The following is a 22,083-nucleotide window of genomic DNA, read 5'->3' on the forward strand; positions in this document are numbered from 1 at the left end:
GGTGGCATCTTGCCTTATGCAGAAACAGTGTAATGTAGTAGAAAGGGAGTTTCAGAGTCAGGCAGTCCTGAATTGAAATCTAGTTTCCACTGCATTCAAGCTATATGACCTTGGACAAATCTCCAAATCACTCAGGGCCTCAGTTTCCTCATCTGTAAAATTAAAATAATAATATTTGACTTCCAGAGTTGTGGAGAGGATTCAAGGTCTAACCTATTTAAAATGCCTAGAATAATGCTTGAGACATGGTTGGTGGCCAAAAACACATCACCTACCTCTTCTTCCCTTCTCTGTCCTTCCTTTATTGCATTGAACATCATGGAAATCTGGGTATGGGGAGGGGGAAGGATTGTGAGGTCTTCCTGAGAACATTCCCAAATGTTTCCTTCACATCTTTGTTCCTCAGACTGTAGATCATGGGGTTGAGCATGGGGATGACCACTGTGTAAAATACAGAGAACAGCCTTTCCCTGCCTAGTAAGTACTCAGAGGTTGGGCACAAGTAAATGAATACCGTGGTTCCATAGTACAAACTGACATCAGTCAGGTGGGATGCACAAGTGGAGAATGTCTTGTGTTTGCCCTGGGCTGAGGGGATTCTGATGATAGCCATGAAGACACATGTGTAGGAGACCAGGACTACTGTAAGGGACACAGACACATTAAAACCACCACAAACAAACAGGAGAAGCCGAAGGACCTGTGTGTCACAGCAGGAGAGTTTTAAAGGGGAGAAATATCACAGAAGTAATGAGTGATGACATGGGACTTACAGAAGGCCAGATGAAAGGTTGTGCTAGTGAGGAGCACTGTGTTCATTAGGCCCACTGCATAGCTGGCAGCCACTAGCTGCAAATAGAACCTTGGAAATATGATGATATGGTAGAGCAGAGGGCTGCAGATGGCCACATAGTGGTCATAGGCCATGGAGGCCAAGAGGAAGAACTCAGTGACAGCAAAGATCACAAAGCAGCTTGTCTGGACCACACAACCAGAGAAGGAGATGGTTTGGCAACCAGAGAAAAACCCCATCAACATTTTGGGGACGGTAATGGAAGAATAACATAAATCAATAAAGGACAGGTTGCTGAAGAAGAAATACATGGGAGTGTGGAGTCGGGAGCTCACCACAATGAGAACAAGGAGGCCCAGGTTTCCAACTACTGTGACTGCATAGATGAGGAAGAAGAGGGCAAGGAGGATGGGCTGAAGCTGAAGCCCATTGGTGAAGCCCACAAGGAAGAATTCGCTCAACTCACTGGCATTGCCTGCTCCCATTGGGCCACTGCAGGTCTGCAGGAGGGATATGCATGACAATAGGGAGACGTGTACAGCTCAAGTCCTTAAACAGAGACCTGTAGGATCTGGTCCTGGCTACCTAGGGCCTGACACACACAGTTGTGTGTGTCAACTGTGACAAATACTTGATCCTGGCTCACTTATTTCTTGCTACCCTCCAGCCTATTGTATACAAGGTTTAAAGGTATGAGAATGGAATTTGAAGTCAGAAGAATGGTTCTTAATCTCAAATTTTGCCACTTATTTTCTCTGTGACCTTGGGGGAGTGTCTTAACCTCTCCGAGTCTTCTTTGTAAACAGGGATAAAATACCAATCTTGTAAGACTGGTTGTAAGGACTAAAGGTGATGGTAGGTGTATGTAAAATATCTAGCAAGGCATGGGAAGAAAGCAGGTACTCAGTGAATCCTAATTTTCTTCCTCCTTCTACATACTTCTTCTTCTCAGCACCGAACCTGTCCTCAGCTAAAGTTTAACCTGAATATAAAGTCAAGGACACAAATCTTAGACATGGGAGGGACTCTACAAACTTACTAGTTTTTTCATTATCAGTTGTGTGTTTGAGGGACAGCAGGGGATGAGTGGAGGGGGAATATAATATAAAACAATAAAATATAGAGGTAAGAGGGCAAGCTCCAGGATCAATTATAGGGGGGTTAGAATCCAATACTATGGCTTACTAGCTGTGTGACCTTAGACAAGCTAGTTAACCTATCTGAGCTTCAGTTTCCTCACCTTTAATATGACAGTACCAAAATTTTCCTACTTCATTAATTTACTGTGAAGATGAAATAATTCATGTAAAGCACTTAGCACAGTGTCTGGTGGACACTAGGCATGTGGTAGCTTTTATAATGATTGGGAAACTCCTAGTTTGTCTGTTCAAACCACACAGAGGCCCCTTTTAGATTCTCCCATTTGCCTCCTTAAGAATCCTTCCCTAACTTAGCTCCTGTTACTACTCATTGTGTTGTGATTCTCCAGTGTGTTGAGGCAGTAAAAAGGGTGAGAACTACTACTCTAATCTAATACTGTTTTCAAGATCTAATACTGTTTTCAAGAGGGAGAAATCCAGAAATCAGGACATCAAAAAGGGAGTAATTTGCCCAAAGTTGTCCCGGGATTTGATGGAAGTGCCAGAACTTGAACCCAGGTGTCCGGTCTACAGTATTCCTTCCACTTGGAGTAGGTAACAACCTCTGACCTCTCTTCTTTCAGAAACATGGAATCCATATCCCTATCAGAACACAGGGAGCAGCTTAGAAATCACAATGTTGAATTCTGCTTAGGGCCATTTCTATCCTTTCTCTTAGTCAGGAAGATTGACAATGCCTAACCGTACTTTATTTTAATATTGTTTTTCCTGTTAAGAGCTGAGACAGTGAAGGACAAATTATAGCATTACACAGAGAATTTATATCATTGGATTTAGAGTCAGAATATCTGGGTTTGAGTTCTGATTCCATACTATTTTTTGCTCTATAGAATTTGGTAAGTCCTTTCTGGGTCATAGTATCTTCACCTGTAAAATGGGCATAATAACACTCGCTCTTCTGTACTCACAAGATTACTGCAAAGATCCAAGGAGAGTCTCCAGGAAAATGCTTTGTAAAGATAAATATAGTCAGGGCAAATATTCAGAAAGCATGCACTGGGATAGCCATGTCAACTTTTAAAAAGTTCTATGACGATTGCTAAATTGCTGCTTTTGAGCCTCCCCCTCCCTGGGTGTTTCCCTGACACCTGCCAGCACACCTTGGCTTTCACAACACTGGCCTCCCTGTTCTTGCAGGCTACAAGGGAGACCCTGGAAGAGAAAATTAGATTATCCTCCAGCAACCTGTAAGTTAATGCTTGTTGCCCTTCTGCCCCTCCAAAGTTGTGGCTGCCTGCTTTTGGCTGGTGTTCCGTTAAAGTCACCTTTATGGCCATCTTTGGGAACTGAAATTTCCACAGTACATAGTACTGGTTGTTAAAATTTTAAATATTATCCTGAATATATTAATAAATACCATTAATAAAGTACCTAGTAAGTGCCACACATTATGCTGGGTGATTGACATAAATCATTTTACTTAATCTTCTTAATCCCTTAGCAAGTAACTACTATTATTAGCATTTCCACCTTACAAACCAGGCAACTGAGGCTTGGAGAATTTCAGTGCCTTGCTCAAGATCTCATAGCTGTTAAGTGGCAGAATCTACATTCAAATATGGTTCTGCAATATTCTAATGCTATTGTTGTATCCATGTTGTCTTTTCTAAATATACAGTCATACAATTAGAGATTGTTAGTTTTTCCTAAGGGATTTACAAATCTATCCTTTCTCTGTTATCATGCTAATCTTGGAAATAATCAAGATGGTTTCTCTTAATTTTATAGATGATGAATTGAAGCCACAAAAAGTTATGTACTTTGTTCTTGGACATGCATGCATTCATTCACTCAACTAATATTCATTGGATGCTTGGTGTGTTCCAGGCAATGTGATAGGCACGACGGGTATTCTCATGGACTTTACAATCTAAAGGAAGAGATGGCCAACCAACCAACCAACAAACAAATACATAAATAATATTTGAATAATAAAATTATAAAGAAAACCAAACAAGCTAACGGAATAGAGAGAACTCAGAGTTTGGAAAGGCAACATTAGGTAGAGTGGAAGGTAAAACCTGCCTGAGGAGTTGATATTAGGAGCTAGAATCTGAATGGAGAGAAGCTAGCCATACAGAGTCCAGAGTACACCCAGATACTTAGTGACATTGTCAGGAATAGAACCGAGGTCTCCTAGATTCTACCCAGAGCTGCCGTCTCCAGGTGGAAGAAAGTTGACTAGGAATGACTGAATATGTGGGACATTCAAAGTTTAATCTGCAAGCACCCCTGTCCTTTACCACCCACCTTTATTCTTTGAATGTCTCTAGAAGTCACAAATATCCACCAGCCACTTTTCTGTTTCTGTACTCATTGAAAATGCTTCAGCTCAGCATCAGTGGTTGGGCTTTTCTCCAGATGTTCCCTTGGCAAGCGCAGATAAGTTTGTGTGCCCACAACAGTAAAGCCTCTGGAACTAAGCTCCAAGTTATACTTCCCTCCCCACTTCCCCCTCCAGGCTTGGCCTTTTCTGTGTAATTGGCAGAATCATTAATATAGCAAAGTTTCTGTCTTTGTGACTGGTCTCCTGAGATGCTGAGGAAAGTAAGCTCAAGGACTGAGCAGCTGTGATGTCCAAGATGGCTGAAGCAGTAAGCAGAGCCATCCCCAATTGGGTGTTTTCACTGACTCATACTGAGAGTTGGGGGACCTGTAGTCACCACTGAGATGTTTTGGGAAGAGTTGGAAGAATCAACTTGACTATGAGATATATCGTGTTATAAACTTTTTATCTAAAATACATTCTTAGTCATATTAAAAAGTCTTACCCGTAATTAAAATACCAGTTGTTTCCCCAAACATATGAATTCTAGGAATTAAGGATAAATGACCAATACAGAAGATGGTAGTAAGAATATATTTCTCATTTTATGATCTGTCATGTTACTTTGTTTACTCAACCTTTTACTCTGATTATAAACTATAAATTACTTTAAACATTAAGGAATTATTTAATTAGTTTTTATGTGGTCAGTAAAGTCTCTAAGTGCCACTCAGTGTTCTAATAACATACACTTGTACCTGAGATATATGTGGCAGCCAGCTGCCTTGTACCATACTGTTTCATTTTTTATCAGACTGGATTTGGTTCTATGCATTTGTTTTATTTTTTCTATTCAATAAATGTTTATTAAATATCTGTCATATGCTTTTCATTGTGTTAGGACCTGGGAATACAAAATCAATAGTAAATTAATAATATCCCCTGCATACACTCCATTCCCACTCCCCAATACATGCACACGTGTGGATGTGCTCACACACATGCACACATAGTCTCTCATTTGGAAGGCAAAAGCAGCTTCAGTCTCCTTTGGTGCTGGCTCATTAGCAGCTTTTATAGAAAATACCAAGTTGTTATGCGTTTTACGGGCTAAAGCTATTGATTTTAAAGCAAGAAAATTGTTTAAAAACTAGACTTTATAGACATGTCTCTTGTGGGCAGATTCGTTTAATTCTGTTGCTTGGCTGTGCAGATTTTGTAGCCATTTAAAGGAGAAACTATTTTTTTCTTCAAGTTAAATTGTGGTACATTAGGTGATATTTGAACCAGTTTATGAGCTTCTGTTATGGCATGATGGGCTGACTCACGTCATGTATTGAAGAACGCTGCCCCCAAATTTCATTATCTTGGGGCATTACACCGCACAGGGTAAAATGAGCCATTTTGTTCATCACGACTGCAGCCTTTGCTGAAATGGAGGTTATGGGATAACAACTTAAAGGCTAACTCATTAATGCTCAGGGACGAATGAAGTAATGTGCCAGCAGACCAAATTTTCATGTAGAGACCTGTATCTCTTTCCCATGTTGTGATATATTAATGGGGATGTCTTTATCCATTGTCACTGCCTGTAGACATTTGAATACCGTAGATGCAATACCTTCTGGGCACTCAGCCTTGCACACTAACTACTTCTCAAACTCCAAATATCTCTCAATGGCTAGAAGAAAAATTGTGATGTGCCATAAAATGCCTAATTTATAAGGATTTCTAACAATGGCATCAGTGTAGTCCCTGTTTTTTTCTCATAGGTGTTTATTAGTGAGCATTGCACCATCCCTAACTATTTGATAGGGGCAATGGAGTAAATTAGTTCTCCAAATTATGAAGGCTGTAGATTTATGCCTCACTGAAAGCATTTCCTTCCTTGCAATGCCAAAGTGAGTGACCTTTCTGACATTTCTCCATCTGTGCCATGCATTTCTGGAGGACATGAGGAATAGTCTTGATGATACCCAAATGTGTTTCCCCTCTTTGTATTTTTTAAATATTTTACACAATTTTTAAATGTTACTTTCCATTTACAGTTATTGCAAAATATTGGCTATATTCCCCGTGTTGTACAATACATTCTTGAGCCTGTCTTACACCCAACAGTTTGTGCCTCCCACTCCCCCACCCCTATGTTGCCCCTCTCCCCCCCTTCACTGGTAACCACTAGTTTGTTCTATATTTGTGAGTCTGATTCTTTTTTGTTATATTCACTAGCTTGTTGTAATTTTTAGATTCCACATATAAGTGATATCATACAGTATTTTTCTTTCCCTGTCTGACTTATTTCGCTTAGCGTAATGCCCTCCACCTCCATCCATGTTGCTGCAAATGGCAAAATTTCATTCTTTTTATGGCTGAGTAGTATTCCACTGCATATATATACCATGTCTTCTTTATCCATTCATCTGCTGATGGACACCTAGATTTCTTCCATATCTTGGCAATTGTAAATAATGCTGCTATGAACATTGGGGTGCATGTACCTTTTTGAATTAGTGTGTGTTTTTGGTTTTTTTGGATATATACCCAGGAGAGTGATTGCTGGGTCATATGGTAATTCTATTTTTAGCTTTCTGAGAAACATCCATACTGTTTTCCATGGTGGCTGCACCGATTTACATTCCCACCAACAGTGTATGAAGGTTCCCTTTTCTCTACATCCTTGCCAACATTTGTTATTTTTGGTCTTTTTGAAAATAGCCATTCTGACAGGTGTGAGGTGATATCTCATTGTGGTCTTGATTTGCATTTCCCTGATGATTAGGGATGTTGAGTATCTTTTCATGTTCCTGTTGGCCATCTGCATTTCCTCTGTGGAAAATTGTCTATTCAGTTCTTCTGCCCATTTGTTAATCAGGTTGTTTGTTTTTTTGATGTTGAGTTGTATGAGCGGTTTATATATGTTGGATATTAATCCCTTATCATTTGGAAGTATTTTATCCCATTCAGTAGGTTGTCTTTTTACTTTCTCAATTGTTTCCTTTGCTATGCAGAAACTTTTAAGTTTAATTAGTTTATTTTTGCTTTTATTTCCTTTACTTCAGGAGACGGATCCAAAAAATATATTGCTGTGATTTATGTTAAAAAGTGTTCTGCTTATGTTTTCCTCTAGGAGTTTTATAGTATCTGGGCTTACATTTACGTCTTTAATCCATTTTGAGTTTATTTTTGTGTATGGTGTTAGAGAATGTTCTAATTTCATTCCTTTAAATGTAGCTGTCCAGTTTTCCCAGCACCACTTACTGAAGAGGCCGTCTTTTCTCCATTGTATATTCTTGCCTCCTTTGTCATAGATTAATTGACCATAAATGTGTGGGTTTATTTATGGGCTTTCTATCCTGTTCCATTGATCTATGTATCTATTTTTGTGCCAGTACCATACTGTTTTGATTATCATAGCTTTGTAGTATAGTCGGAAATCAGGAAGCATGATTCCTCCAGCTCTGTTCTTCTTTCTCAAGATTGTTTTGGCTATGTAGGGTCTTTTGTGTTCCCATACAAATTTTAAAATTATTTGTTCTAGTTTTTGGCCATGCAGTGTGGCATGCAGGATCTTAGTTCCCTGACCAGGGATTCAACTCATACCTCCTGCATTGGGAGTGCAGAGTCTTAACCACTGGACCACCAGGGAAGTCTTATTTGTGTCTGCCTTAATTTCTTTCATCAGTGTCTTATAGTTTTTGGAGTACAGGTCTTTTGCCTCCTTAGGTAGGTTTATTCCTAGGTATTTTATTCTTTTTGATGTGATGGTAAATGGGATTGTTTCTTAATTTCTCTTCCTGATACATCATTATTAGTGTATAGAAATGTAACAGATTTCTGTATATTAATTTTATATCATGCAACTTTACTGAATTCATTGGTGCACTCTAGTAGTTTTCTGGTGGCATCTTTAGAATTTTCTGTGTGTAGTATCATGTCATCTGCAAACAGTTAATTGTATTTCTAAATTCAAGCAATGAACAATTAGAAGTAAAAATTTTGAAAATATATGTATATCATTTTAAATGGGTCCAAAAAAGAAATTGCCAAGTATTAATATAACAAACTTGTATAGGATTTGTATGCTGACAACTATAAAATTCTGATGAAAGATTTCAAGGAAGATATAAATGGTGAGACATACCATGAGCATGGATTGGAGGATTCAATGTAATAAAGATGCCAATTCTCCCCAAAGTAATCTATAAATTTAATGCAATAGCAATGAAAATCCCAGCAGAATTTTGTGGTTATTGTTACTATAGACAATAGGAATTTCCATATTCTAAATTTTATATAAAAGGAAAAAGAAAATAAAATAGCTAAAACAATTTTGAGAAAAAGAACAAAGTTGAAGGACTCACACTAACAGGTTTTAAAACTTTGAATAAATCTACAGTAATGAATGCAGTATGCATTGGCAAACGAATAGAACCTTGGATCAATGGACCAGAATAGATAGTTGAGAAATAGACCCATGCAAATGTGGCCATTTGGTCTTTGACAAAGGTATAAAAGCAATTCATTGGAGGAATTGTAGTCTTTTCATCAAATGGAACAAACGGCCATTCATATGGAAAAAATAAAAATGAACTCTGACCTCAACTTCACACCTGATACAAAAATTAATTCCAAATGGTGCATAGATATAAATATAAAATGTAAAGCTTTAAAGCTTATGGAAAACAAAGGAGAAAACTTATATAATCTGAGTTTAAGCAAAAGTTCTTAGAAAGGAAATGAAAACCATGATATGTAAAAGAAAAAAATAAATAAGTTCTTTGTTAAAATTAAGAACTTTTTCTCTGTCAAAGGTGCTGCCATGAAGATGAAAAGACAAAGACTGGGAGAAAATATTTGCAATTCATACATCCGACAAGGGACTTGTATCCAGGATATATAAATAACTCTGAAAACTCAACACCAAAAAAACAATCCAATTAAAAAATGGGCAAAGGGCATAAGCAGACATTTCACTGAAGAGAATATACAGATAAAATAAGCACAGGGGAAGATATTTAACATCATTTGTTATTAGGCAGATGCAAATTAAAAACAAGATAACACTATACACCTATTAGAATGTCTTTTGGAATACTAGTCTGGTGAGAATGTGGAGCAACTGGAATTCTTATATGTTGTTCTTGGGAATGCAAAATGGTACAGCCACTCTAGAAAACTTATTGGAAGTTTCTTATCATGTTAAAAATGCACCTGCCATATGACCAAGCAATTGTACTCTTGGTAATTTTTCTTAGAGAAATGAAAACTTATACTCAGATAAAATTTTATATACAATTGTTTATAACAGTTTTGTTCATAATAGTGAAAAATTGGAAACAATCTAAACATCCTTCAATGGATGAGTGGTAAAACAAACTGTGGTACAGCCATACAATGGAATACTAACTACTCAGCAAAACAAACAAAAAACATTTCTGCCCTGGAAGCTCTCCCTGGAAGCTCTTACAGTTTCAGACAAATGCATTTGGATGTAAATGGTTTACAGCCAACAGAATAAAGTCATTTGACAACATTACTAACTAAAGGGAGGTCAAGATGTTTATGATTACCATGTTGTGGATTAGACCTGCTAGTCTAATGAAATGGTGGAATGAAAGGACTTGGGAAATAGAGAAACATGAGCCAAAGATAAAGTCATTGGATACTTATGAAGTGCCTTCTGAGCTCATGCAGTGCACTATCCTAGCAATGGGGACTGGTGAGCTTAAAATTTATTGTACAACAAGGAAATATGTAAGTGATTGCAGGAGGAAATTAGGTACCAGTCATTCAGGGGTTATAGATTAAATGCATTCATAACAAGTTGAATGTAAAGTGAACAGCCTACCATATAGAAAATCATATTTTCTCACTGACTTCCATTATGACTGGAGAGACGTAATATTTTTATTTTGCTTCAGCTAAAATAAACATCACATTTCAGTTCCAAATGGTTGATTCAAAGAGCATGCTGCCTTTGTTGCTATATGTGAGGTTTAAGTCTTTCACAATCTCTGAAGTCCAAATGGTCAATCAAGCCACTTAAAATTTCAAGATATTTTAAAGCACCCTATGAATGATATACCACCAAGAAAAGCCCCATTTAATGGACATACTCCCTGATATCAGGTTAGAAATAAGTAGTGCAAGGAGCAGAAGCTTGGGAAACAAACAAAAAAGGTTACAATCCCAGCACCACCACACCATCTGTGTTGACCTTGGGATATAACCTATCTGAACCTCAATTTACTATATAAGGGACTTTGTTTCCATGGGATCATAATATGGGAACCAGCTATGCTATTGAAGCAGATAGTACAAGTTTGTACCTATGTGAGTCATGTAGAAATTTCTGAGACTCATCAGAGACAAGAAAACAAGCCCTTATTTGCACATTAACACTTTAATCATAAAGATATAAACACACCTCTTACCTTCAAGCAAATATTTCATTAATGGTAGTGTATTAAAAGCAATGCCTTTGATATGAAATGTGTTACTTCATTGGACTTCATAAAATATATAGTCTACATTAAGGGACTATTGTAAAATGTTGTTTATTTTTAATGAACTAGACTAGTGATACCTCAAAACTTTTAATGAAAGTTTCATCTGAACAGGTGGAAAAGAATAATGGATGGAATTCTGAAAAAAATTCTATCAAAACTTTTTTCTACAGATCTTTTGTTTTGGCATGGAGATCACCTCACTGTAGAACCAGAAAACACCCTCTCTCTTCCCAGGAAGTAACCATGTCAGGATCGTGGGGTGGAGGTAGGTGATTCCATAGCACAGGCTGAGAAGAACTGTATTGCAGTTAGTGAAATCAGGGAGTTCAAAGCTGGAAATCATGTTTTGGAAATTAGCTTGAACTTGGGAGGAATGGCACTGAAGTGAGCAGAAGTGAGAGCTGAAGAAGGAGGGGTGGAATATAAGAGATGGGAGGACTCCTGAGTTGATGGTCAGTTGAATCTCTTGGACTAGCGACAAGGGAGAATAAAGGGCCACAGATAGTGACAAAGTCATCACAGGTCATTCATGTTAAGAGAAAGAACGCTGTGATACACAAGATGCTTAAGATTCTCATTGTGCTTTAGGACCTCAGAAAGAGAAGGGTAGCCCAGGCTTGGAAAACACCTTTGCTAGAAATTTGAGAATGGAGAAATTGAATGGCCAAAATCTAGGCAGAACTGAAAGATAAATTGAGACTAACCCCCATGAGAGTGACCATGTCTAGGTTCCCCATCATGATGACAGTATACAAGACGATGAACAGTCCAAAGAGAGGGGTTAAACCAAAGGTAATGATGCTGAGGAAGATCAGTCATCCCTTGGAGAAGGAATTTTGTCACTACACTGGGATTTCTCTCCCATGGTTTCCAAAAGGCATCTAGGACAGAACTCCCAAGACACAGACTCAGCAATCTGGACAGGAATTTACACTGAGAGATCTTCTGGCGCAGTACCTTGCCTTCAGGTTAGTGAGGGTCTCAACTTGTGATTGTCAATGTTAACTCTAATGTCTCTGTTCAACCTCAGTGATCTTTTATGGCATAAAAAATGCTCTTTGCCCCACATTTATGGATTTTAAATTCCCTCTCTTAAGGGCTGGTTACCAAATTATGGGAAAGGACAGTGAAACTGAGTGAAGCTAGAAAAGGAAGGCTGCAAAACCCAGGAAGCTGTAAAGAGGACAGATATACTACATCTTCCACTCTTGCCTTTTTTCCTTGCTGTAACTTGCATCTTCGCATAGATAGTAAGAAAGGGGTCAGACCTAGGGCCCAATCTTGGTGTAGTTTTCACTTAATAATTGAAACCCAAAGGACAAGGACCCTGAGAATAAGTTTTGTTTCTGTTTCCCAATCGAGAAGCAAAGTTCTCACTGTGTCACTCCCTTCTCAATATACCCATGTGTCTTCCCAGTCTTACTGGATTAATTTCCCATTTCACAGTTTGGCATTTAAGGCTCTCTTTCTACAACACGTTTCCAATTATTTCCAGCCTTGGTTTTACTGTCCACATTTACAAAACTTACAGTGGGGATTTCAACCAGTAACAATTGTATTCTCTCTCTGGCTGAAGTGTAAAAATTAAGTCATGAAGGATGAGACAGCACCATCTTTTTTTTTTAACATCGTTATTGGAGTATAATTGCTTTACAATGGTGTGTTAGTTTCTGCTTTATAACAAAGTGAATCAGCTATACATATACATATATCCCCATATTCCCTCCCTCTTGTGTCTCCCTCTCACTGTCCCTATCCCACCCCTCTAGGTGGTCAAAAAGCACCGAGCTGATCTCCCTGTGCTATGTGGCTGCTTCCCACTAGCTATCTATTTTACATTTGGTAGTATATATAAGTCCATGCCACTCTCTCACTTCGTCCCAGCTTACCCTTCCCCTCCCCGTGTCCTCAAGTCCATTCTCTACATCTGTGTCTTTATTCCTGTCCTGCCCCTAGGTTCTTCAGAACCACTTTTTTTTTAGATTTCATATGTATATGTTAGTGTACGGTATTTATTTTTCTCTTTCTGACCTATTTCACACTGCATGACAGTCTCTAGATCCATCCACCTCACTACAAATAACTCAATTTCGTTTCTTATTATGGCTGAGTAATATTCCATTGTATATATGTGCCACATCACCTTTATCCATTCATCTGTCGATGGACACTTAGGTTGCTTCCATGTCCTGGCTATTGTAAATAGAGCTGCAATGAACATCGTGATACATGACTATTTTTGAATTATGGTTTCCTCAGGGTATCTGCCCAGTAGTGGGATTGCTGGGTCGTATGGTAGTACTATTTTTAGTTTTTTAAGGAACCTCCATACTTTTCTCCATAGTGGCAGCACCAATTTACATTCCCACGAACAATGCAAAAGGGTTCCCTTTTCCCCACACCCTCTCCAGCATTTGTTGTTTGTAGATTTTTTGATGATGGCCATTCTGGTCGGTGTGAGGTGATACCTCATTGTAGTTTTGACTTGCATTTCTCTAATGATTAGTGATGTTGACCGTCCTTTCATGTGTTCGTTGGCAATCTGTGTATCTTCCTTGGAGAAATGTCCACCTAGGTCTTCTGCCCACTCTTGGATTGGGTTGCCTGCTTTTTTGATATTGAGCTGCATGGGCTGCTTGTAAATGTTGGAGATTAATCCATTGTCAGTTGCTTCATTGGCAAATATTTTCTCCCATTCTGAGGGCTGTCTTTTCATCTTGTTTATGTTTTCTTTTGCTGTGCAAAAGCTTTGAAGTTTCATTAGGTCCCATTTGTTTATTTTTATTTCCATCTCTCTAGGAGGTGGGTCAAAAAGGATCTTGCTGTGATTTATGTCATACAGTGTTCTCTATGTTTTCCTCTAATATTTTTATAGTGTTTGGCCTTACACTTAGGTCTTTAATTCATTTTCAGTTTATTTTTGTGTATGGTGTTAGGGAGTGTTCTAATTTCATTCTTTTACATGTAGCTGTCCAGTTTTCCCAGCACCACTTATTGAAGAGGCTGTCTTTTCTCCATTGTATATTCTTGCCTCATTTATCAAAAATAAGGTTTGTCTCTGGGCTTTCTAACCTGTTCCATTGATCTATATTTCTGTTTTTGTGCCAGTACCATACTGTCTTGATTACTGTAGCTTTGTAGTTTAGTCTGAAGTCCAGGAGCCTGATTCCTCCAGCTCCGTTTTTCTTTCTCAAGATTGCTTTGGCTATTCGGGGTCTTTTGTGTTTCCATACAAATTGTGAAATTTTTTGTTCTAGTTCTGTGAAAAATGCCAGTGGTAATTTGATAGGGATTGCATTGAATCTGTAGATTGCTTTGGGTAGTAGAGTCATTTTCACAGTGCTGATTCTTCCAATCCAAGAACATGGTATATCTCTCCATCTGTTTGTATCTTCTTTAATTTCTTTCATCAGTTTCTTATACTTTTCTGCATACAGGTCTTTTGTCTCCTTAGGTAGGTTTATTCCTAGGTATTTTATTCTTTTTGTTGCAGTGGTAAATGGGAGTGTTTCCTTAATTTCTCTTTCAGATTTTTCATCATTAGTGTATAGGAATGCAAGAGATTTCAGTGCATTAATTTTGTATCCTGCTACTTTACCAAATTCATTGATTAGCTCTAATAGTTTTCTGGTAGCATCTTTAGGATTCTCTATGTATAGCAGCATGTCATCTGCAAACAGTGACAGCTTTACTTCTTCTTTTCCAATTTGGATTCCTTTTATTTCTTTTTCTTCTCTAATTGCTGTGGCTAAACCTTCCAAAACTATGTTGAATAATAGTGACACCACCATCTTGACACTGTTATGCAGTCCCTGGGATGTGTTGGGGAGCAGAGCCTGAGGGGAAAATAAAAGACCAGGATGCTGCCTGATAATGCAATCTCTTTGTGATCAGACTGAGACCCTGGGCCCATAATGGTGTCACAATGGGTATGCCTGGGTATATATGGATTTGCTTAACCCAACTATTTGGAATATTCCAACATCTCACTCTCTTTGAGTCCATTCCAGCCTCTGTGCCCTTATGCTGACCAATATGCTTATGTGCATTTCTCTTCCTCTCAGTAGTCCAAGCTTCTTCTCTGTTAAGTTCCAGCTCCGAATACTCTCTTTCAGAGGAAGCTTCTCTGATTGTTTCTTTCTCTGTATACCTATTGTCCTTCCTACTCTCTCTGGAATCTTTTAACAATCACACATATGTTGCTACTATGAATAACTGAATTAAGGCCCTCAACTAGATCCCAAGTCCCCCAAGGTAATCTGCCATGGCCTTTTTAGTCCTCTCTCCATCCAATTCCAGTCTCAAAATTTTATTCTTTCTTGGCATGCATAACTCCACTCCCTCTAGGAGGTTCTAATTCTCTCACCATTCTTTTTCAATCTTTTGCTGGATACTCTTCTTCTACCCAAACTTTAATTGTTGGGATTCTTTCATTCACTCATTTGTATCTTAATTTGATTTACAGTTACACTATGACAGTCTGTGCAAATTGTTCATGAATCTCTTCCCTTCCTTTCCCTTCCCTCTCCCCTCCTCCTCTTTCTCCTTGCCTTCCTCTCCTCTTAAAACATCAACTAACTTGAAAGTGCTGATGACCCCTATTCCATAACTTTAACCCAAATGTTTCTCTTCAGTTTCAGTCCTGTTTCTAGCTGCTTACTGGATGTTCTCTCCTAGATATCAGAGAATGTATCCCAAACTGAATATCTTCTACCTCTTTCAACTTGGCCTTCTCCTTGTATCTCTCATTTCCATTAATTGTCTAATGTTTTACCAATTCATCATCATCATTGGCTTTCTTATGACTACCTCCTATGTCTAATCAGTCACAAAACCTTACTAATTCAACTTCTCAGAAATCTCTCACATCTGTTTATCCCCATCCTTGCATGTGTCTACTGTTATTGCCTTAGTTCTGGTCTTCATACTCTTTTATATGGGTTATTGTAATAGTAACTTTAGTCATCTTTCTTCCTAGCTCCCCCCAGTCCATCTTCCACCTGCTTCTAAAGTTATCTTGCTAAATGAATTTGACCATGTAATTCCTCTGCTTTGGAAATGTTTATAATTCTCCACTGTATACAGTAGAAAGTCCACCCAATTTGACATAGCAGTTTCAGGCCAACACAATCTGGCCCCAAATCAGTTTTCCAGATGTACTTCCCATCATTCCCTCCATGTGCTCTATACTTCAGCTCCACTTAAGCTACAGTTCTCCAGCACATGAATATATAACATAATGTAAAATCCTCTATTTTAATCCTGATTACATTGTTTTAAGGTGTTTATAAGTATCCTAAAGGTAAGGACTATGTATTATTCACCTTTGTAGTCTCAGTATTGGGCATAAGTAGATCTCAATAAATATTACATAAACTCATGAATGAATGATAACCTGGATTTGAATTCCATTTCTTTTTTTATTAGTTATCCATTTTATACATATTAGTGTATATATGTCAATCCCAATCTCCCAATTCATCACACCACCACCACCACCACCTGCCACTTTTTGTGACTTTTGAGCAGTTATCTAAGATTTCAGAGCCTTAATTTCCACATCTGTAAACTGGGCATAGTAATAATTGCCATCCAGCCCTATAGATTTTGAAGGGAGTTTTATTTTATGTGTCCCTTTTATGTCTTTTAACCTCTAAATTCTCAAAACCCTACCCTGGCTTTGGCAGACAGTGGCAGAAGCAACAAGGGGAGTGCTTTGGGGCCAAACCCTGAGCAGCAGCTGCAGTGGGCCTGCCTCACAGCTGCTGCCTAGGCTCTTGGGAACTTTGCATTGTTAACCCTTTGGGTGTAGTTCTTGAGAACCCTACGGATTATTTAACCTTTAACATTTTGCTTTGTTTCTGGATAACCAACACAGATTATTCACCTACCCAATCTGCTTCATCTTTTCTGGGCAACCCTTCTCAAGCAGACCATGATTAGATAGATACAACACACTCACCAATGTCGCAGATGAAATGACTTCTTAAGCTTTCCCCATCTTGGTGGCTCTCCTGTAGACATGTTTCCCTTTTTCAGTTAACACAGTGCTCCAGGTATGGCTTGACCTGTATAAAGAACTGTTAGACTCAAACCTCTGTTCTTTTAGACATTCATATTGTATTATTGATAGGTCAACTTGCATGATTTTATTTAGCAACTGTGTCACACCCTTGCCTCACATCAGCCTGGGAGCAAGTGTAAAACCCCAGGGCAACTCTACACCAATTGCTGTCATGACAAATCATGACATGCATTCAGAGCATGATGCTCTGAATCTTTAAGGAGAACTGGGAAATTTTAATTAATTTCTATTCACCATTCCAATATCTTGATAATTGTTACTATCTTGATTCTATTATCCATCTTTTTCAGCTCTCATTCCTGTATTCCTCTCTCCTTATACCCAGCTTTGAGTCATCTGCCTGTTTGATCATTTGTCTGTGTCCTCATCCACATAATCTGTATATTTTTTTCTCCAATTCTTTACTGTGGGAAAATATACATAACTTAAAATTTACCATTTTAAGTTTAAATGGTTAAACCATTTCAATTAACTATTTATTTATTACATATATATACTTATCAACTGAATGTGGCCCCCCAAAATCCATATGTTGAACTAACCCCCAAAGTGATGGTATTAAGAGGTGGGGCTTTTGGGAGGTAATTAGATCATGAGCGTGGAGTTGTTATGGATGGGATTAGTACCCTTATAAGAAGAGACAGGAAACCTTGCTCTCTTTCTGTCTGCCCTCTACCATGTGAGTACACAATGGGAAGATGGCCATCTACAAACAAGAAACAGGGCTCTTACCAGAACCTGAACATACTGGCACCCTAATTTTAAACTTCTCAGCCTCCAGAATTGTAATAAATTTCTTTTGTTTAAGCCACCCAGTGCACCCAGTGTGTGTGTGTGTGTGTGTGTGTGTGTGTGTGTGTGTGTGTGTATTTGCGTGTATGTATATATATTGAGTACTTACTATAGTCATATATGCCCAATACTGAAAAATTATGAAACATGATTCCAGTTTTTATGAAGCTAATAATTTCCTTGGAGAAGGTGACAGTTTATCTTTTTTAACATATCACTATATTTCTAGGTTTTATTTCACCCATACTATAGCAATAGCTCTCTACTCCTCGATGGTCTGCTCACTTATGGCCTTGGCCTTCCTGGATCCCCAGTGCATCCTGCAAATTATCATTAAAATGGTCTCTTAGAACTCTAAGTTCATTTTCTCAACCTGGATGAACGTTAAACACACCAAAGGACAATAACAATGTCAAAATCTGGGTTTCAAAATAGATCAGTTAAGCAAGCGTTTCATGGGTAGGGCCTGAACATCCATATTTTTGAAGATCATCACATGATTCTGATGCACAATGAGGGTTGACAACCAGTGCTATAGGCTGATTATGCAGCTCTTCTATTTGAAACTCTACCCTCTTGTGGTCACCTCTACTCAAGCTCATTTGCATGGCTACAGTGACTTCCATGATCTGGCCTGGGATTCATCTCTTAACACTCTTCATGTCACTCTTCATAATTCAGAAATTTATTCTCTAAATTAGCAGTGCTGCTTCATACGTTATACCTTTTCATGCACTGTATCCTCTGCTTGATATATCTTTCCCTTCCTTATCTGTCAAAATATAATTCATCCTTCAAAACTTAAATGACACCTCCTCCAGGAAGTTTTTCCTGAACGTGCTGTCTCTGTAGCTGGTAAAACTTTTTATTGTTACTTATTATAAAAAATGAATTGTAAGCATTTGTTTACACACGTGTCCGCTATTCAACTGTAAAGTCATTGAGGGCTGGGAATGTGCGTTATTTACTTCTGTAGCCCCAAAACTTAGACACTAGATCTAGCACATAGTAGGTGCCCAATACATATCTGTGGACTGAGTTGATGAATGAATTAATTAATTTTAAAAAATGTTTCAACATCTCTAAGACCGGAAAATAAAGAAGAAATAATGACGTAGATTCAAAAGAAGGGGTTTGTCCGTTGAAAACACTCAGTGAGAGGATCTCTGTCTTTGGGAAAAGGGATTTTGTCTGGAGAAAACTAGGCTGTACTAGGAAGGATAACTAATTCCATGTAGACAGGCAGCCAAGAACAGGCAGTGGCCAAAGTGTTGATGGATGACAGCTGGAAATATGGCTCGTGAACCAACTAAAAATGACACATCAATCTGAACTGCAAAATAAATCATTGACTCCAAAGATTCTTATTCACTTTAAAATCTCACCCTCCATGAACATTTAATAAGAACACTTCAGATTGTTGTAGCACTTTACCACTTTACACATTCACATACATAATCTCATTTAAACTTCCCAACAACCCTATAAGGACAGCATTATCAACCCTGGTTTAGGATGGAAAAAACTGAGGCTCTAATAAATTCAGTAAATAGTCCAAGGTCACACAGATGATGAGTAGTAGATTCAGAACACAAATAGGCCTTGAGATAATAAAGGGAGATAAAATAAGGAAACCAAAAATATATATAGGGAAAGTAAAGAAAGAAATCCACAGTATATACTTTAAATTTCATTCTGGGGTCTATTAACCTCAAGTTTATTAATCTTTTCTCAGTGATGGTAAAGGAATTGGTCAGAGAAAGAGATGCTCCTAGGCTAAGATCAACTGACTATCTATGATGTACTAGGTATGGTGTAAGTCACTTTACATTTAATACCAACGATATCCTTATATGGTAGATATTATTAGCCACAGTTTAAAAAATTAATTTGCCTGAAGTTCTGTAAAAATGTTGAACCCTGTTCTAATTGACTCTAAAACCAGTGCAACTTAAATAACATTATATAGTTAATTCCTATATGTTGGTTACATTTAAGAAAAATGTTTTATGAAAGAACTACTTGGAATATCTATTATCTTTTTAAGAAAGTAAGACACAAAGTCAGAGGAAGAAAAGAACGGTGATCTGAGCAGGGTTGAAATAATCATGAAAGTCAACCTGGAGGAAAAGTGGGACTTGAATCTTTTTTTTTTTAACATCTTTATTGGAGTATAATTTCTTTACACTGGTGTGTTAGTTTCTGCTGTATAACAAAGTGACTCAGCTATACGTATACATATATCCCCATATCCTCTCCCTCTTGCGTCTCTCTTCAACCCTCCCTATCCCACCACTCTAGGTGGTCACAAAGCACAAAGCTGATCTCCCTGTGCTATGTGGCTGCTTCCCACTAGCTATCTATTTTACATTTGGTAGTGTATATATGTCCATGCCACTCTCTCACTTCGCCCCAGCTTACCTTCCCTCTCCCCGTGTCTGCAAGTCCATTCTCTATGTCTGCGTCTTTATTCCTGTCCTGTCCCTAGGTTCTTCAGAACTTTTTTTTTTAAGATTCCATATATATGTGTTAGCATATGGTATTGGTTTTTCTCTTTCTGACTTCACTCTGTATGACAGACTCTAGGTCCACCCACCTCACTAGAAATAACTCAATTTCATTTCTTTTTATGGCTGAGTAATATTCTTTAAAAATTTTTTTAACATCTTTATTAGAGTATAATTGCTTTACAATGGTGTGTTAGTTTCTGCTTTATAAAAAAGTGAATCAGCTATACATATACATATATCCCCATATCTCCTCCCTCTTGCGTCTCCCTCCCATCCTCCCTATCCCACCCCTCTAGGTGGTCACAGAGCACCGAGCTGATCTCCTTGTGCTAAGCAGCTGCTTCCCACTAGCTATCTATTTTACCTTTGGTAGTGTATATATGTCCATGCCACTCTCTCAGTTCGTCCCAGCTTACCCTTCCCATTCCCCATGTCCTCAAGTCCATTCTGTACATCTGCGTCTTTATTCCTATCCTGTCCCTAGGTTCTTCAGAAGCTTTTTTTTAAGATTCCATATATATGTGTTAGAATACGGTATTTGTTTTTCTCTTTCTGACGTACTTCACTCTATATGACAGACTCTAGGTCCACCCACCTCACTACAAATAACTCAATTTCATTTCTTTTTATGGCTGAGTAATATTCCATTGTATATATGTGCCACATCTTCTTTATTCATTCATCTATCAATGGACACTTAGGTTGCTCCCATGTCCACCCTGATACCAAAGCCAGACAAAGATGTCACAAAGAAAGAAAACTACAGGCCAATATCACTGATGAGCAAAGATGCAAAAGTCCTCAACAAAATACTAGCAAACAGAATCTAACAGCACATTAAAAGGATCACACACCATGATCAAGTGGGGTTTATCCCAGGAATGCAAGGATTCTTCAATATATGCAAATCAATCAATGTGATAAACCATATTAACAAATTGAAGGGGACTTGAATCTTGAGGGATGGGTAAAGTTTGTAGCGCCAGCTAGACAAGAAGGGCATTCCAGGAAGGGATAACGACATGGTTGAAGGTACTGAGGAGAGCGGCATCTGCTGGAGAGTCAGTAAAGAACCCAAGAGCTTTGGGTGTAATAGTTTGCTACCATCCAAGAAATGCAGTATGTCCTAACCTTCATGGTTTGAGAAATACATTCTGCCCCCTGAAATTTTGGGGTTTGGGAGAAGTTACTTTCCTGGATACTAACAACAACTGAGGGCCTTTCTGGTACAAGGAAATTGAATTGTTGATTGCTGGACTGTGTTATGAAAGGGAGCAAGCCACCGATTATCATCAGCTCCCTGCAGGGTCCTACTGGCACAACAGTGATAACTGGTAAATAGACCCTGAGATAAGAACAAGAGAAGAAATGAGAGATGAGATAAGTAGGCTTTTAAAAAAGATACAAAATAGGTATCTTTCATAGATTAGGTATTTTTTATTGAAAAAGTAATACAGGCACTTCAAACAAAAAGTTTCAAAGAATACAAAAGGGTATAACAATGAAAGCCAGTCTACTTCTGCACATACAAACATATGTATATATATCATTTTTTAATCAAAAAAGGAAAGACACGGTATACTCCATTGTGATCCTTACTTTTTCTTTAATCTCAATAAGCTTTGAAAATCATTATATTTTAAACTGAATGAATATTGTTTCAATATATGAATGTACACTATCTGATCCTATAATAATGGACATTTAGCTTCATCCCAATTTTTCACTGGTACAAATAATGCTGCAATGAATTTGTATATGTATACCTTTTCATACTTGTACAAGTATTTTCATAAAATAAACTTCTAAAATGAGAATTTTTGAGTCAAGGATAAATGCATTTTTCATATTCATAGATATTGCAAAATTATGCGCACCCAAGAGGTTGCACCAATTTATAATTTCACCTACAAGGTATGAAATGCTCATGTCTCTACCCTTACCAACACTAGGCATTACTTAGCCTTT

At 38.0% G+C, this 22,083-nt stretch overlaps 1 protein-coding gene across 1 annotated transcript in view; it reads right to left on the reverse strand.

Moving 5' to 3' along the window:
* Positions 1-316: 316 nt before the first annotated feature.
* Positions 317-22,083, reverse strand: part of LOC307180652 (olfactory receptor 5T9-like) — a gene marked incomplete at both ends in the record, with an annotated part of 66,028 nt that continues 44,261 nt past the window's right edge. Inside the window, 3 exons of the mRNA XM_079911015.1 lie at positions 317-642; positions 774-1,293; positions 5,548-5,648. Coding sequence (XP_079767141.1) covers positions 317-642; positions 774-1,293; positions 5,548-5,648 — 947 coding nt within the window. The remainder of the gene's footprint in view (positions 643-773; positions 1,294-5,547; positions 5,649-22,083) is intronic.

This window comes from Stenella coeruleoalba (assembly GCF_951394435.1).
Source record: "Stenella coeruleoalba genome assembly, chromosome: X".
Taxonomy (NCBI): Eukaryota; Metazoa; Chordata; class Mammalia; order Artiodactyla; family Delphinidae; genus Stenella; species Stenella coeruleoalba.